The sequence below is a fragment of the Camellia sinensis genome, chromosome 9, assembly GCF_055761805.1.
Source record: "Camellia sinensis isolate YWXY chromosome 9, ASM5576180v1, whole genome shotgun sequence".
NCBI lineage: Eukaryota > Viridiplantae > Streptophyta > Magnoliopsida > Ericales > Theaceae > Camellia > Camellia sinensis.
The window spans coordinates 52322362-52342202 of NC_138969.1; the positions used below are offsets into that span (position 1 = coordinate 52322362).

The window sequence follows — 19841 nt, forward strand, 5'->3', positions numbered from 1 at the left end:
TTTTTCTAAAATTCAAACTTAAATCGTAATAGTAATGGATTCTATAAATAAAACCATTAAATATTAATTGAAGTGCCATTTAAACTTTCTGTAAGAGAACATAATAGGTTCTCCTGAAAGGCCACACTAGAGGCGGCACTTAGCTAAAGTGGGCATCTCTTGTAGAGGACAAAGTCAGACAATGATTAAATTTAAAAATATTTATTAATTTTAAAATATTATCATAATATGTGTACATAATATTCTCGATTAATGAATTACACATACTGAAATAGATGCAATTGATATTGTCTTCCACCAAGTTAAAGTCATTCCGTAACTACTTAATTTGATTAATAATCCAAAAACATCATACAAATATCAATATACCAAAATGATGTTTCCAAATATTTCAAAATTACTAAACAATTACACAGTTCAAAGGATGGCAGATTAACAAAGCAAATCATATTAACCAAAGCAAATTATTTGTGTACAACATTGGACTAAATCATCGTTGTGAATTCATTTCATGTCTTCATCGCCGGCCTCACCAGCCCCAAACTGTTTGATTCAATCATCTCAGTGCAAATTCATTTCATGTCTTCATTGCAGGCCTCACCAGCCCCAAACCAGAACCGCTACCCAAATGCTTGAAATCTGTAGCTACCAGATGATCATCATGACCAGCAAAACCTGTCCCTCCTTTTTCCAGGGGAACCAAATTCCTCTCTTTACATCCTTTGTTACAGACAAGACAAACCTTATCGACAGCCATGAACTTATCTCCACACTTCTTGCAAAAGACATGCCCACAAGAACTTAGGGCCACAAGTGACAGTGTATTGGTAAGGGTGACCTTGCAGCTAGGACAGATATAAGTCTTCTCAAGATAATTCGATTTCTCATCATCATAACTGTCTTCAGTAAAGTAGATAGGGAAAAGGGTCTTCAACTTGAGTTTTTCCTTGCCTTCGGGACAGGTTGTACCGGTGGATGGAGCTTCTACCTTAGCAGGAGCTTCTGGTGTGGCAGAGGGAAGCCAAAATGCTTTCATGGTTCGCAGCGCTTCCTCCTCATAAGAGGTGGCCTTCACACTGTTTGCACCGTGGAAGCCATTCTTGCCCTTGTTATAGTTCTTATCACTGTATTGTGGTACAGCGCCATGGTTTTGCTGATCAAAAGCATCAAGCTCTCTGGCTTTTTGCAGCATTAACTTCTCCTCTTCCTCATCTTTTTCTTGCTTCTGCTGAGCAGCATGTGCAGTTAGCTTCCTGCCAGACAAAGTAAAATAATTTCAGTGTGATATTGACAAACAAATAACAGATAATATGGCGGAATCATTACAAAGTATAACCAACCACGTAAACAACGAATGTTACCAAGAACATGTTATTGGGTAAGTATTTGGAGTGTAGGTATAGCAAGTGGGACAGATTTCGCTATTATTTCACATCTTTAATTGGAAACCATCATACTTATTTAACTTTTCAATTAACAGTAGTAATTTATGGTTGACAGAATCGATAAATTTAGTACTTAGATCCTACGAGTACCTGGCCCCAAATATTTGTGACAAGGCTTTGTTGAGTTGAAGTAGTTAGTGTATTGTAAATTGGCAAGTCGAATATTTTACATGGACTCCTCTTCTAAATTTGTAAAATTCCCATGTCAGACAGTTGACACTGAAGGGTATGGGATATGGGTCTGATATGCCAAGTTGGACATTCACCCAATAAGTAATGGAGTTTACTAATATACCTATTCATAAGACTTTCATTTTAGTCTGTAAATATCATTTTACACATAAAAATAAAATAAGTAAACCTGATTTCCTTGATATGAGCATTATATGAACGGATACCTAGACTCATACCTGCCAACACCCATACCAAAGTCCATCTAACATACTCACCCATGCCTACTACCCCACAAAACCCAAACCCAACCACGCTCACCTAAAAATACAACCACAACTTCATGAGAGAGGTACTAAGAAAATTGCGGTGTTTGAAAGTTGTAAATTGTAATTGAAATCTTCAAAAAATATTTCTCTAGCATCTGTTGAGATGGACACTAATTGAAACAGGTCAAGGTTCTCACAATCACTTGAACAATGATATCCAAGTAAACCATAGACACAATTGATCTAATGATCACCATTGCAAGTCGTTCTTCTTTTTTTTTTCTTTTTTTTTGGTTTTGTTTTTTTGATAAATCACCATTGCAAGTCATTCTTCATTCCATACAACCGCCAGATCTACGAAAAACTTAAAAACAAATTTCCCTTACAAACCATACGATCAAATATGAGTCTAGAAAGTAGTCAAATAAGAGATTTGTGCAAAATAAATAAAATTCAGACTAACAATGCATTTTTCCAAGAATCAGTGCTTATCTTAGAATCATTTCAAACATGTGATTATACATATCCAACTCCACATCTTTTGATAAAATTTACAATACATGAGCTCAAAGTAGAACTAATTAATATTCTAGGTGTGCAAGAAACATGCCTTCAAAGATGATTTGCAGCATAGAACACATTCATAAAATGCGTAAAGCTGAGATGAGGATGCTTAGAGATGGATGTGTGATAAAATTAAGAATGATAGAATCATAATGAATAAAAAAAACAACACCCAATTAGTATACATTAATGTGTGCTTGGGAGAGGAAAGATTAAGTACATACCTAACCTTTAGCATAATGCACAAAGTGATGGTCCCAAGATTTGAACCCATAACCTCAAGGTTATTAGGCCAAGTCTTAACCATTGAACCAATGGTACGGGTAGCAGCACCAATTGAATATAAATTAAGAGAGGACAAGCAAAGATAATTTGGTCAAGTGCAACAAAACCAACAGGTGCAACTGTAAGATTTCTAAACAACCTGTATATTAGATTGAATTAATTTGAACAAAGAATACATACATCATTTATATAGAGTACCACTAATTCCTAACCCTACATGAATACATTACTGAGATATATAGAAGTCTAATAGACATAGGACACTTATTCCTAATCCGAGGAGAACACATATTTCTCACACCCCCGCTCAAACTCAAGGTGTTTTAGCAGAAAACACTGAGAGTTTGTCAAGAAAAAACCGAAACCGAGCAGTGGTGTGAGTCTTAGTGAAGAAGTCAGCAAGTTGCAGAGCCGAAGAGACAAAAGGAAGCGAGATAAAGCCAGACTGCAGATGCTGACGGACGAAGTGACAATCAATCTCAATATGTTTTGTCCTTTCATGGAAGACAGTGTTATGAGCAATTTGAATAGCACTTCGGTTGTCACAATAGAGAGAGGTTGGGGAAGATTGAGGGACGCCCAACTCAGATAAGAGCTGACGAAGCCAGACAATTTCAGCAGTAGCATGAGCCATAGCACGATACTCAGCTTCGGCAGTAGAACGGGCAACAACAGTCTGTTTCTTGCTTTTCCAAGAAATTAGGGAATCGCCAAGAAACATACAGAAACCAGAAGTAGATTTACGATCATTAACATCACCAGCCCAATCAGCATCAGCATAAGCCACCAAGTCTAAGGAAGAAGTAGAAGAGAACAACAAGCCCTGAAAGATAGTACTGCGAAGATAACGAAGAATCCGAAGCAAAGCAGCCCAATGTGTAGAGCGAGGGGCAGAAACAAACTGACTAATCACATGGACAGCATAGGCAAGATCAGGACGAGTAACTGTCAGATAGACTAAGCAACCCACAAGCTCGCGATATAACGTAGGATCATCTAGAGGAACCCCATCAGTAGTGTTGAGCTTTACATTAAGTTCAATGGGGGTATCAGACAGCTTAGTGTCAGTAAGTCTGGCACGATGGATAACCTCGTTAGCATACTTAGCCTGGGACAGAAAGTAACCCTTGGGAGAAGAAGCCACCTCAATGCCAAGAAAATACCGCAATGGTCCCAGATCCTTCATTTCGAAGGTGCGAAAGAGATGCTGCTTGACCTCAGAGATAGCAGAAGAGTCAGAGCCAGTGATGATCATATCATCTACATATAGTAAGAGAGCAACAAAACCAGCCGAGGTATGTCTTAGAAATAAAGCAGAGTCGGAAGCAGAAGGATGAAACCCAAGCTCGGTAACAGCAGTCTGAAAGCGATCATACCAAGCACGAGGAGACTGCTTCAGACCATATAGAGCACGCCGAAGACAACAGACTTGGCCAGAGGAATGGTGAAGACCAGGGGGAGGACGCATATAAACCTCCTCAGTGAGAGTGCCATTAAGAAAAGCATTCTTAACATCCATTTGATAAAGGGGCCAAGAACGAATAGCAGCGACAGAAATCAAAGTACGGACAGTAGTCATCTTGGCAACAGGAGCAAATGTCTCCTCATAATCAATACCATATTCCTGGGAGAAACCTTTGGCCACCAGACGAGCTTTGTAGCGCTCAAGAGAACCATCAGAATGAGTCTTGACTTTGTAGACCCATTTGCAACCAACTAGATTCTTACCAACAGGTAACGGAACCAATTCCCAAGTACTCGTTTTCTGTAGAGCAAACAACTCATCCTCCATAGCTTGAACCCAATGAGGATCCTGACAGGCCTCCTTGTAAGACTGAGGTTCTGCAAAAGAGTGAATAGCAGACAAAAAGGTACGATAGGAAGCAGAAAAACAAGTATTAGACCAACCCAACCTTTTTGGAGGATGACGCGCTCGAGGAGGATATCGGTGTGTAGCAGGATCAGAGTCGTCAGAAGCAGGAGGATCAGTAGCAGGGGGAGAGACAACTGGTAGAGGAGGAGCCTTGCGACGAGAATAAACTAACAACGGAGGAGAAGAAGAAAGAGAAGGAGAAGGCGAAGGAGGAGAAGTAGTCAGAGGTGAAGCAGAAGGAGAAGATGGAATAAGCTCAGGAGGAACTATGGAGATGTACTCATCAGATGGGACCTCAGAAGGAAATGGATCAATATGAACCAAATCCTCTTTGGAAACTGGGGCGGTGAGAGGAGGAAGCTGAAAGTAAGATAGACGTTCGAGAAAGGCAACATGGCGGGAGACATAAAGGTGACGAGAAACAGGGTCATAACAGCGATAACCTTTCTGAGTGAGACTATATCCCAAAAAAACACATAGGACAGATCGGGCACTAAGTTTAGTCCTATCTTTACGGGGTAAAAGGACAAAACATGCAGACCCAAATACACGAAGGAGGGAGTAATTAGGAAGTTGAGAAAAGAGAGCCTCATAAGGAGACCGACCCGAAAGAAGGGGGGTAGGCATACGATTAAGAAGAAAAGCAGCAGTAAGAACTGCCTCACCCCAAAACGGAGCTGGAACGGAGGCAGAGAGAAGAAGAGATCTAGCTGTCTCAAGAAGATGACGGTGTTTACGCTCAGCTCGGCCATTTTGGGCAGGTGTATCAGTACAAGAAGTTTGGTGAATGGTACCCAAGTTGGCCAAATATTCACAGAATTCAGTTTTAAAGTATTCCCCACCCAAGTCAGACCGCAACAATTTAATAGTAGCTCCAAACTGTGTAGTGACCATAGACTGGAAAGTACGATATATTTGGTAGAAGTCAGACTTATGAGTCATAAGATAAACCCACGTGTAACGGGTGCAATCATCTACAAAAGACACATAATATACTGAACCCCTTTAGTAAGAACAGGAGAGGGTCCCCAAACATCAGTATGCACAAGAGAGAAAGGAGAAACAGAAATAGACGTACTTTTATTAAAAGGTAAAGCTGACATTTTAGCAAGTTTACACCCCCGACATTCATCAATTTGACTAGGAGAAACTTTACCCAACAATCCTGACTGAGCTAAAGACCGTAAGCGGTCAACAGACAAATGACCAAGACGAGAATGCCATAAGTAAAACTGACTCGACTGAGAATCTAATTGATACGAGGAAAGTGCAGCTGGAGAGGTGGATAAGGGGAGATGCAAGCTTTCAACCACATAGAGATCTCCAATTCTACGGCCGGTCCCAATCTGCTTCTTGGACACCCGATCCTGCACACAACAGACAGAAGAGGAAAAGATAACATCAAAACCAGACGCATCAAGTTGACTGATAGATAACAAACTGACAGATAACTGAGGAACATAAAAGACAGAAGGAATAGTAACAGCAGACATGGCAGAGGGTAAGACAGACCCAACAGATAAAACAGACATACCAGATCCATTAGCAGTATTAATAATAATAGGAACGGGTGGGGGAATACAATTTTGAAGTAAGGAAAGGTGAGGAGTCATATGATGTGAGGCACCAGAATCAAAAATCCAAACAGAAGAAGGGATACCTGAAGAGGACCCATGCAAACCTGAATGAAGAGAGGTAAGAGCGGAGGCAGATGAGGATGACTGAGAGGTGGACAAGATATGCTGAAGTTGTGCAACCTGAGCACTCAGGGAAGCCAAGTCAGGATCGGGAGCCGGAGTAGATGCAGTGTAAGCAGCAGGAGGTCGGAAAGTACTCGAAGTAGTACCGCGGAACTGTGTCTGAGAAGACGGAGCAGGCTGACGTCCCTTTTTAGGACAATTGTTCTTCCAATGACCCCTCTGATGGCAGAAAACACACTCATCTAGCCCTAATGGTCCTCTCTTGGGTTTCGCAGTGGCCTGAAGTTGATGAGAAGGAGGGGTCGATAACAAGGGCGGCTTGGCAGGAGCCAAGAACACAGAAGGAGGCAAAGTCTGACTGGCCGTCTTAAGGCGGGTTTCCTCGGAGAGGAGTTCACGAACAATAGCATCCACAGAGGGAAGAGGAGATCGGTGAAGGATACCACCTCGAATAGCCTCATACTGAGGGGAGAGAGCTGTTAAGAACTGGACTAAACGACCCTGTTCCCGAAACTCAATATAAGCGTCTAATATCTTGAGACTAGGTGGTTCCATAAGAGCCAACTGATCCCAGAGACCTGTCATTTCAATATAAAAGTCCTGAATAGTTTGATCCCGCTGACGAGCACCCTGAATAGTTGTTTCCAACTCATACCGCTTGGCAAAATTGGACTGCTGATAAACACCGAGTAAATAATCCCACACTTCCTTGGCAGTACTGTACTTGGAAAACATCATTCCAATACGATCATCCACAGAGTTGTGAAACCAGGTAAGAACTTGGGCATTATCACAATCCCAAGTGTCACAGGAAGACAGATACCCTTCTACTTTTGGGTCCGATGGACGAGGAGCAGAACCAGAAACATAGCTCCATTTTTTTTGACCAAGAAGGAAATTCTTCATAACACTGGCCCAATAGGCATAATTGCCACCATTGAGTTTACATTTAATGGCTTGAATTTTAGGGTCCATTATTGTAATAAACAAAAGATTAATGGTTCAAAGTATACTAATAACTTAATAAATGGGCCAAACAGGAATAAGGGTTTTAGATAGAAATACCCAAGTTGAAGCACAGAGATCGCGAAGCAGAGAGAGAGAGAGAGAGACTGAAGCTGAAGCTGAGATTGATCTTCAGTCGGAGCTCGCGAAGATTTCAGACAGAGATCACGAAGCACAGAGGCAGACGAACCAGATTACTAGAGAGCCGACCATAGAGAGACGACCCCAGGAGTCACGAAGCACAGAAAGGCGACCACAAGAGACGACCAAGACGGAGACACGATGAGCCGCGAGGACGACTGAGACTGAGATGAGCAGTTCGATGGGTCAACTGAGACGACTCACTCGCGAGACGAGGCATCCAGAAGAAGCCCTTGCAAACGAAACAGATGGGTCACCCAAGTCACGAACAGAGATCGAACCAAAGGAGTTTGATCATGTACCAGATAATCGAGAAAGAGAGAACTCGATCAAACAGATGAATCACGAACAAGTTGAACCAGTTCGTGCGTAACCCTAGCCACCACGAAATCAGGAATTGCAAAGCTCTGATACCATGTAAGATTTCTAAACAACCTGTATATTAGATTGAATTAATTTGAACAAAGAATACATACATCATTTATATAGAGTACCACTAATTCCTAACCCTACATGAATACATTACTGAGATATATAGAAGTCTAATAGACATAGGACACTTATTCCTAATCCGAGGAGAACACATATTTCTCACAGCAACAATAAGGAAGAGTGATATTACCACTGTAAATAAAAATGTTATGAAAAAGAAGACCTAAATTGACATGGGACATGGTAGTAAACTCACATGTGAGCAAATAGCCCTGAATGATTCATACAGCCAACCTCACTTCATTGGGACCCAAGGCTTGGTTTGATTTGGTTTAAGAAAAGCCATCAATTTGTTAAGCATGTAGAGTATGTCCATATTATAAATCCACCAAATGGCTCACTTGTCTAAAGGGCTACAACCAATATTTCTAGTCAAAATGTGAGAAGCATCACTAGCAATTTAAAGATTTTAGGTACAGCCTAAAAAGGTGGTACCAATTACCAACCATTATTACATAAATATATGAAACCCCTAGCTTTTCCTGACTATTATTATGGTCAACGAATCATGCTCTCTAATATAAAGAAAATGGTGAATCCTTCTAAATAATTTAACTATGATCGTTTTGTAATATGTTGTTGCCCACACACATCAAGGTAGAAACTCACCCAACACAATAATTTTAAGATAATTTAACACAATCATGGTTTATATTTAGATGCACGATGCAGAGGATCATTTATATAGTATAAATTAAATATATTCTAATAAATTTTTGTTGCTTATTTGAACTATTTACAATAAATGTCTACATTATAATAGCCAAGGTTTTAAAAAGCGGCCGCAACCGTTACGTAATGCTGTTACGTAACGCCGTTACGTAACGGTTTTGGTGGTTACCGCCATCCGTTACGGCCGCTTTTGCAGTGTGATTGAGATTCACAGGTGTGTTGGTCGTAGCGGCCGCTATAGCGGTCGTAACGGTGCCGTAACGGCCTGTTACGTACCGTTACGTAACGGTTTCGAACTGCTTCTTTAAAAAAAAACATTAAAAAAAAAAAAAAACTGAAAATAGGGAAAAGGGGATAGAGAGAGAAGAGGGAAGATGAATAATATGTTATTGATTTGTTGAAGCTGTAAGACCTATGATATTCTATTCAGTTACTATCAGTCAACCATTTTGTTTGTATGTATCTATCTATATATTATTTGAAAATCATAATAATAATGTGGTCATTATCGATTTGGCTTGATTAAAATATATATATATATATATATTTAGACTCTTATTTATTCTCTTACTTTTGTCTTGGTTTATTTTATATATAATAATTAGTGATTGATTTTTTTATAAAATATCTAAAAAACATAACACCTATAATTATATATTAATAGATATTTTACACATGTCAATTTTTATTAGTTTATTTTATTTTTATTTACAGGTTATCTAAAAAGAGAATGAATATTCAACTGATCCAAACCCCCCCAAAAAAAATTCTTTATAATTTATTTTTTAATTTTTGTATGATTATATTAGCATGTCTAATTTATTTTTTAAAAACTATTCAAGTTAAAATTTGCATATGCTTCTACAAGTATAATAATTAAAAAATAAATTTATACGTCCAACTCCAATAATTTTTTTTTTACCACAAGTGTAATATAGATTTATGACATATAAAGTCATTAATTAGTAAAATAAAATGTAAAAAACTCAGTTTATAATGATTTAAAAATATGAAATATATTGAATCATACTTAAAAATTTATAAAAATTGATCAACATTTATTTTAAAATCCAATAAATATGATTATGGAAAAAAAATATGCGTATCGGTAAGTTTTTTTCAAATTGTGCGAAAAATAAAAAAATTTACGATTCCGGTTACCGCAACCGTTACGCTACGGCCTTTACACCCCGCAACCGCAACCGCGGCACCGCCACCGTTACAGCGACCGCAACCACTTTTCAAAACCTTGATAATAGCATTTAAACTATTAACATAAGCTTGGTATATTTTCACTAATGAAATATATATACTCAACATTGAAAACCAAAATTGAAAGATCTATAAAAGATTTCCATAATTGTTCCTAAGAGAAAAGTCAAAATCTAAGAAAAATATATGTTCTGTACAAATTTCTTTTTCTTTGATAGCTTTTGTTTTATTTATTTGAGATTCATATGTTTGAATGGTCCCATTCCAGTTAGAGTCCTGATTTTATTTTGACAGGATTGAGGTTCTAACAAGATTCTTACTTCAAACAACAATTTTAGAGCGAAACCAACCCCCCCCCCCCCCCCCGGGAAAAAAAAAAAAAAAAAAAAAAAAAAAAAACAAGTTCCTGCAACTAGGGTTTTATACATAGGTCAACAAATCCATGATTAAGGCCTCGTTTGGCAAGAGGCTATTTTAGCCAATTAGCCAAAAAGTTACTAAATTAGCCAAAAAGCCAACAACCCATACCAAAAAGTCAAAGATTCTCTTTTCTCTCTACTTTTTGCATATCTTTTCGTGATTAGCCAAAAAGTCATCCCAAACATACAAGTTTTTTTTACCTACCTTTTTAGTCAAATAGCCAAAAAGTTACTAAATTAGCCTGTTCCCAAACGAGGCCTAAGTATTCTCAAAATACCAGATTACATAAATGCACAGCTGATGCACATAATACCCATTAAGATATTTTTTTTAAGAAGCCTTTTCAGCTCCCCTTTTGTACTTTCAGCTTCAAATATGATCAAAGTGTTTTCTTGTTTGGTGTGGAGAGAGACCGCCCCCAGTCACAAGTCATTTAACCAAAATTGCAAACCCAACATGATTCTCCTCTCTATTATTCATACTTCCGTAGTTCCTTAATTTCAGAAAACTCATCCAGTCTATTGGCTTTGAATCATTCATGACTATTCCATCATGACCAACTTTTTCAATCACAGAGCTCACTTGTAAAGACACAAATTTAGAGCATGCTTCTTGAAATTCAGCTAGTCCAGGAACAACCCATCATAATACTATCAATATACGCATTCTAAATTTCTAATAGCAAGAAAAAATAGCAATGTAAACAACACCCTTTACAACTTCAGTGTGGATTGAGGGATCCCTTCCTCTATCATACAAAACAAACCAAATCAAACCAAACCAAGCCTTAAGTCCCATCAAATGGCGTCGGCTACATGTATCTTTCTTCTGCACGCGGTCCTATCAAAGGCTATTTCGTTGGTCAAATTAAGTAGATCAATATCTCTATTTACAACGCTAACCAACGTTAATTAGGCCTACCCCGTCCCCTAACACTTCCATCTACCATTACAGTATCGCATCTCTACACTCTTGCCTCTGTTAGTCTCCGTTGAATATGACCAAACCATCTCAATCGATTCTCTCTCAACTTATCTTCTATCGGTACTACTCCTACCCATTCCCGAATATATTCATTCCTAATTCTGTCTTGTCTAGTCTTGCCACACATTCACCTTACATGTTGCTTCTTGGTTGCCCAACACTCCGTCCCATATAACATTGCTGGTCTAATAACCGTTTTATAGAACTTATCTTGAAGTCTAGTGGGTATTCATTTATCGCACAGTACTCCAGATGCACTTCTCCACTTACACTATCCCGCCTTAATCCTATGGGCCACATCCACATCAATCTCCCCTACTGTTGTGATAATCGACCCTAAATAACGAAAATCTTCACTCTTAGACAATTCTTGGTTCTCAATCTTCACTTCTCCTCTGCTTTCATTGTTATTGTTACTAAATTTACACTCCATGTACTCTGTCTTAGTTCTGCTTATCCAGAATCTTTTAGATTCAAGAGCTTTTTTCCAAATTTCCAACTTTGTATTAACTCCTTCTCTGGTCTCATCCACTAGCATTATATTGTTTGCAAAAAGCATACACCATGGCACGTCATTCTGAATATTTCTCATCAATTCATCCATAACTAAAGCAAAAAGATAAGGACTTAAGGTAAATCATTGGTATAACTCTATAGTGATAGAAAATTCATTTGTCTCTCCAGCAAGCGATCTAATAGTGGTCACCACCCCTTCATACATGTCCCTAATCACATCAACGTAACATTTTGTCACCCTTTTTTTCGCTAACACCCACCATATTATATCCCGGGACACTTTATCATATGCTTTCTCAAGGTCAATAAACACCATACGAATGTCTCTTTTCTTTCTATATACTCTTTTATTACTCTCCTCAAAAGATAGATCGCTTCCATTGTAAACCTGCCATTCTTTGACACCTTTGTTATATCTCGCAATCGGCGTTCTATCACCCTCTCCCACACTTTCATTATATGACACATTAGCTTGATTCCTTTATAGTTGTTGCAATTCTGGACATCTCCTTTATTCTCATAGATTGGCACTAAAATACTCTTCCTCCACTCATCTGGCATGTTCCTAGTCAATAAAATTTTGCTAAACAACCTAGTCAACCAAGCAATCCCCTTTTTATCCAAACAATTCCAAGCTTCAATAGGGATATCATCTGATCCTAAAGCCTTATTTGATTTCATCTTCTTAAGTGCAATCTCCACTTCAAAGTTCCTAATCCTGCAATAGAACCTATAGTCTTAGTTTATCGTATTACTGGCTATTTCTTCTCCTATTGCCGTACCTCCATGTTCCTCATTTAATAATTTCTCAAAATAGTTTTTCCATTTTTCCTTAATCTCTCCATCCCTCACCAATACCTTAGAATCCTCACTCTTGATGCACTTAACTTGATTAAAATCCCTTATTTTCCTCTCCTGTATCTTAGCAAGTTTGTATACCATCTTCTCTCCCTCTTTACTATCTAGTCTAGTGTATAGGTCATCATAAGCTTTCAACTTAGACTCTCTCACTACTTTCTTGACCTCCTTATTAACCAATCTATAGCTCTTAAGGTTTTCTTCAGTTCTATCCTTTTGCCACTTTTTAAAGCACTCTTTTTTTGCCTTAACTACTGCTTGAACATCTTCCCTCCACCACCAAGTTTCCCTAGAGCTAGGTCGCGTTCCTTTCAATTCTCCCAGCCCTTTCCTTGAGATTCTCCTCATACAATTGGCCATCGAGTTCTACATAGTATTAGCATCATCTTCCAAATTCCAAGTACCTTCCTTATCCATTCTATTCTTAAATATTTCTAATTTATCCCCTTCTAGGTCCACCATCTCATCCTATGAAGCCCAACATCCTTCCTAACTTGGTATTGCCCTCTAAAACATAAATCTAGTACCAAAATCCTATGTTGAGAGGTCAGGCTCTGTTCATGAATCACCTTACAATCATTGCATTTTAGGCAATCCACTTTTCTCACTAAGAAGTAATCTATTTGGCTCTTAACTGACCCACTCTTAAAGGTTATCAAATACTCATCCCTCTTCTTATACATAGTACTGGCCACCACCAGGTCAGAAGCCAATGCAAAATCTAAGATACTCTCTCTAGCCTCATTTTTGTCACCAAAACCGTATCCACCACGCACATTTTCATAGCCTAGTTTATCTATGCCTACATGGCCACTAAAATCTCCACCTATAATCAGGTTTTCTCCTACGAGTATCTCCTGTAAGATCTCATCCATTTGTTCCCAAAAATCCCTCATAATCTGATAATCTAATCCTACTTGAGGGGCGTATGCACTTATAACATTCACTATATTCCCTCCAATAACTAGTTTAACTAACATAATCATGTCCCTTTCCTAACGACCGCCATTACATTCTCCACAAGACTCTTGGCAATTAAGATTCCTACCCTCATTCCTACGTCTATCCTTACCACTATAATACAGTTTAAAACCGGTATCCTCAATTTCCCTAACTTTCTCACCCGTCTACTTAGTTTCTTGTGCACAAGCTATACTAACTCTCCTCCTAATCATAACATCTACCAACTCCATCGTCTTACCAGTTAAGATTCTTATATTCCAAGTGACTACCTTAAACCTATAGTCTTGGACTAGATTCTTTACCCGCGCTCCTCCAGAAAAATGCGAGAACCTTTGCCCATTTTTCACTGCACCCAAGCATCGATGCGGCGTCCTTTGCTCACTTTTCGAAACACTCGGAGGCAGGCGCAACGCATCACTTGAAGGGAACAACCTAGCATTTAAACGATTCAAAGTAAGATTCATTGTCATAAGGGATCCAAGCGGCTTTTTTACGTGTTGGCTGTCGACTGCCTAAAACAGTCTTAGTTTTTGTTTTTCCTTCTTGGCTTTGTTTTGGCTTTCTATGTTGATTTCTTGTGAGGAGTTTTCTTTAATTTGCTTCTTTTTTTCCTTTTTCCAAGGTATGCCTCTCTAGCAGTTTTTTTTGCAGCTTTGCTAGTGAAATAAAATCATAATTTACCAGGAAAAAAAAAATTAATTAAGACCAAAAACCTATTCATTTATTCATTAATCATGACATGTAGATAAACTCCCAACAAAAATCTCCAGAGACAGCAGCAGATAAAATCACATCCAACCGAAAAGATTCAATTTTTAACAAAATAAAGTAAGAATTAAATCAATATACAGATTCCAGATATCAAGCTGATCAGACAATAATTTTAAAATTGCATACAGATATACAATTATTTCATTGCAAAACAAGAATTCATAAAACCAATCACGGCAAGGACCAACCTTTGAATATCTTTCTTCTGAGACAACAAGCACTCGAGAATGCATTCTTTGCAGAAGACGTGGCCTTTCTGGCAACACATAGGATCGATCAAGGGTTTCAAGCAGAGGGAACAAGCGTCGAATGGCTTAACCGAGTCCTTGCCCAGCCTCTCCTTCTGAGTCCCGTACCCGAGCTTTCGCTTCTCATCGTATGTGAAGAACGCGAGGTCGTTGTTGTTCTTCGAGTGTCTCTGAGGCATCTCTCCGATCAAAATTATCAGAACCCTAATCGGACTCTGAATCAAATTTATGTGGAACAGATTGTGAATGATGTTCGAACCCTAGAAATCAGCAGTGTGAAGTTGTCTATGCACATTTATATATCAATTAAGTCCCTATCATTTTGCTATAATTTTCAATTTAACCCCTCAAATTTTTTAAATTTATCATCCAAACCTTTGAACTTCTATAATTATTAGTTCAATATGGATAGAATATGAGTCGAAGTCCACCCCTACCCCTACCCCTACCCCTACCCCTATTCCCATTTTCGACTTTTGCCTATATCTCAAGCCAACCTTTACGAAACTCTCTCATGTACTCATTCCAAACCGACAAGTGTAACTTTCACCCTAACCCTACGCAATCGACAACACAAAAAGAAATTTAATAATAATATTGAAACTCAATAATTAAAATTAAAAATGATATTTATAATTAAAATAATATATTATATACTGTATAAATATTAAAAACTATATATATAACATGATAAAAACTCAATAATACATTGTATTCTCAACAATATATTGTGCACATATTACATATAATATTATTTATTTATTTATTATTATTATTATTATTATTATTATTATTATATCTACGGGTCAAGGTAAGGTACAGTTAAAAAAAACTCTCTCCACCATTGACCCGAATCCGATTGGGTTATTCAAAAGTTTTTTGAAATCTGACCTTATTCTATTCAATCACTTCTAAACCCATCTAATTAAGGTCAATGGGAGTTGGGGACTTGACTAGGGGTGCTCATGGATTGGTTTGGTTCGATTTAGTACTAACTAATCCAATCATGGTTGATTTCAAGTTTTTAGACCTAAAACTAAACCAATGATGCACTGTAATCAACCCAACTTAACCCAATGTAGTTCAGATTGGTTCAAGTTGGAACCACGTAAGGGTGTAAATTTGGCTTGGCTTGGCCCGACCCACCCGAGCCTAGGCTTAGGTTGGCCCATGTCAGGCCATGCAAGCTCCCTCCAAAATTCAGGCAGGGCCAAACTGGACCACAAGCCAGCAAATTAAGCCCAAGCTCAAACCCAGAGGTATTCGGGCCGTAGATAGGCCAAGCCTTGGGGTCGCCAGCCGAGTCGACAGGGTTGCGCTTGGGCTTGGGCCTAAGCTGGGGCTTGTGCAAGGCCTGAACATTTTTTTTCTATTTTTTCTACCAAAATTTTATTCTTTTTCACTAAAATGGCACTGGACCTCAGGCAAGTCGGGCCTCAGGTTGGGCTTTGAATGGGCCTTGAGCGAACCAATAGGCTAGGCCACGAGCCGAGCCGGACTTCAAAATAACGGTCTACACCTAGGACCAAGGTCCTGGGTTAGGCTCAGGCCGAAGTCTAATAGGGCCATGGACAGGTTTCGGGTCACCCACGGGTCGTGAACCATTTTTACACCCCTGGAACCACGGTTCCACTATATTAAAAATAAACAAATCAATAATAAATAATTAAAATAAATAAGTCTTTAACATTTAAACATAACACAAATAAAAAGTAAACATTATTTAATGCAAGCCAATACAAATTAAATCCAACTCAAACTTAAATATGATCAATATAAATTAAATTCATTAATACAACTAATACAAATTAAATCAATTGTGAAATCTAACTCAAACTTTTAATACTTCTTTCGTTTACCTAATAGTTATTGTATATGAAAAATTATTAGGTGTAATTAAGTCTATTGCAATTGAGTAATAAGGTAAAGATATGTTAATATAAATAATATTTTAATATATATATATATATATATATATATATATAAATAGGTTCGGTTCTTGAGTTGATTTGGTCTAGACAAGACCTAAACCAAGAACCAACTCAATTCTATTGATATGATGATTTGAAGACCCAAAACTAATCCATTCTATCTACAACCTACTGCTATTATAAAAGTGTGAAGAGTTTGCCATATTTTCTACTTTTTTTTTAAATCTTAATTTTACTATCTCAAATCTACTATATATTTTAAAAGTTATGAAGAGTTCTATATAATTCAACTATCTTTTTATTTTTGAAATTGAACACTTAAAAACAATATATTTGCTTTCAAAAGTCTTATATAAATATAAACAGATTGTCTCCTTTCTTATCAAAAAAAAAAAATTTGTTTCCCTATTTTTTACATTGATGATAATTGATGAACAAAAAATAATTACTCTTTCTTATTTTCTGTGTCCGCTTCTATACTGATATACATAATATTTACAATTGTCCATCACAGATCAAATAATTTTGGTTGAATGCTAAAGTTGTATGCATTCGTTCGAATCTAAATAAAGGAAATCACATGTGTTTTTAAAACAAATATTTGTGTTGTATATCGAAAATTCGCAGGTTATTTTCATACATTTTCCTTTTATTTAAATTATATTTTATGAATTGTAATATTTTACATTGTACTTTAATAACCAAGGTATGATGTCTAAATTCTAAACAAGAACCACTTTCGTTGGTTTTATTTTTTAAATCTATTTTTCAGTTTTTGGTTTTGCATATTTTCTCAATTATAGCGATTAAAGATACTGAATTTTTTTTATATTTTACATTTAAATTATATTTTTACACGAAAATCTAATATTTAATAATGTAAATTGAATTAAAAAGTAAAATATTGGTAAACAAATTTATAAATTCAAACATGCACTGATTTATTATTATTGTTATTAATCTTTTTCCTAAAAAGAATACATGACAAAATATTTTCTAAGTGTATTTAGATTAAGTGAATCTAAATCTAAAGTAAAATTAAAAAATAAAAACTATTAAGTTACAATATTATTTCATTTTCTTAAAAAAAAAACTATTCTACATTTTCAACATAAATGAAAATACACTAATGACTAATATTATATTTTTAATCATGTAAGATATTCATGGCACAGAAAATGAGATTCAATAACTCTTGATATATAAAAATATATTGCATATTGATATTAATGCATTCTTATACCAATAGTATGCAAATAATATGCAATAGTAGGTTAAATAAATTTGTATTATGAGATGAATTATTAAACAAAATTATGTAATTATCTAATTAATTTCATATTTTCAATTGTATTATAAAAAATTAAAGTGGAAAGTTGATAGAAAAATATTTTGTAATACAATATATTTAAAGGACTTGCTTATTATTTATTGTTTAAGACAAGATTGTGATCTCAATAATCTAGCTATAAATTAATATTTATATTTATAAAAATTTTCATTTATCGTTTAAATTCTTTAGCTGAGTATGTATTTATTTATTGCTTAGTTGTATTTTGGATACAAATCAATTTACCTATACAAGTCTCCATACTTTGTATACATATCACATATCAATTTAAGAGACACACATAATTATAGTACTGACAGTTGATAAACGATCACGTGCCATGTGCAATACACATGCCTAACTACTAGTACACTTAAAAAACAAACTAGACCAACCCAACCCAACCCAAAGAGGTTGAGGTATTTTGTCGTCCCTACGAATCCTAATCCTAATTCTAAACAGTAATAGTGCATAATTTTTAATATTTACCCAAAAAGATTAATGTATGATCTAGATTTTTATAGATAGATTTTAAAATACTTCATTTAAATCTCAACCATTCATTTTCATTCTCTGCCATTTTCTTAGTATAGATTCTAGGCCTTTATACTTTTTTCGATCCTAAAAAATATAGGATAAATTACACTAACCTTCACTGAAATTTACAAAAAAATACAATTAGTTTTATACTTTTAACATAAATATACCGGCCTACTTAAAACTTTTAATTTACATAACACTTAAGTCATTTTTCATCATTATGTCGTGAGTCATATGGATAAAAAAATGACGTTGTCATCCATAACAACCCCAACCAGTGATTAGTTAATAAACCATGATTAAGAATGCCTAATGAGTAATTAAGAGAAAATTCTGAGTTAACTACATGTGAATTATGTTAATTGTGTTTTTATTTGTCTGACGTAGATATATCTGTTTGTGTTTCTATTTCATTATGCGAATTGAAAGCCTTATCAGCGTCTGAACGCAAAATTGACTCTGTTTATGCATTATTTAGAATTTTATGGTAGGTTTAATTAAAATTTGAATCAAAACGAAATAATATTTATGGTAGGTTTAATTAAAATTTGAATAAAATGATTATTAAAGTGAACTAGCTTAGCTCTAATCATATTTAATTAGCTTAAGTTAATCCAACCTATAAATATGTGAAAGCAAGCTTAGCAAAACATTTCCTATCATCTTCTTGAGCTCAAATATATATATATATATATATATATAGAGAGAGAGAGAGAGAGAGAGAGAGATTGAATTCAAGCTTGAGAATTGTAGAGAATTAAAGGAAGTTGAAGAATTTGACTTGGAAACTCAAGCAATTGAACATCTAGGATACAATTGAGCACCTAAGGTGAGAATTCAAGCATTTAGTCTTGTAATTGAGTTGGTTAATGCATGAATTCAAGAGAGTTATGCTAAGAAATGCAAAAAATAAGCCAATGAAGTGGGTAAGAAGATCATAACATACATGCTTGCATAATTCATGGATTCTGAGTTTTGATTTCAACAAATTCTTACATGCAAGAGCTTATTTTTGTTATATTATGAGAGCTCATTGGGGTTTTGTACTTAAACACTCCATTTGTGCATGTTTTGAAAGCTAAGATTTCAAGTTATTGCTTGCATGTTATGTTTTCAAAATGTCAAGTTTGCTTTTGACTAAGTCACTTGCTTCTGGGCTTGATTTTGGCGAAATGGTTTTCAATTCATGAAGTCCTGTGAGTTTACAAATGTTTTCTCAAGTTTTGGTCCAAAATGATGTGTTTTGGTGCTTTGAAGTCAAGTTTTGAAGTTGGGAGTGCAATCTGGAAATTCCATAATTCGCATGCTTCGTTCGAGCGGTGGAATCTGCACTTGAGCGAAGAATGCAAGCTTCTAGAAGTTTTGCAGAGTTTGGGGGTTGTCTAGAGCGGAACAAGGTGTGCTCGAGTGACCACCTTTATTTTTGAACCTTAGCTCGAGTAAAGGAAGGT

The 19841-nt window shown here is 36.3% G+C and overlaps 1 protein-coding gene and 1 long non-coding RNA gene across 2 annotated transcripts; one reads left to right on the plus strand and one right to left on the minus strand.

Annotated features, from left to right (window-relative positions):
- Positions 1 to 336: 336 nt before the first annotated feature.
- Positions 337 to 15083, minus strand: LOC114271471 (E3 ubiquitin-protein ligase CSU1). Its single transcript, XM_028213084.2, has 2 exons — positions 14530 to 15083; positions 337 to 1253 (listed from the first exon to the last, which is right to left on the minus strand). The coding sequence occupies exons 1-2, from the start codon at positions 14766 to 14768 to the stop codon at positions 578 to 580; spliced, it is 915 nt and encodes a 304-aa protein (XP_028068885.2). The 5' UTR covers positions 14769 to 15083; the 3' UTR covers positions 337 to 577.
- LOC145798593 (uncharacterized) lies at positions 9877 to 14676 on the plus strand. The gene is made up of 2 exons (XR_014339678.1): positions 9877 to 10280; positions 10513 to 14676. It is a non-coding gene; the product is annotated as an uncharacterized LOC145798593 (long non-coding RNA).
- Positions 15084 to 19841: the final 4758 nt, after the last annotated feature.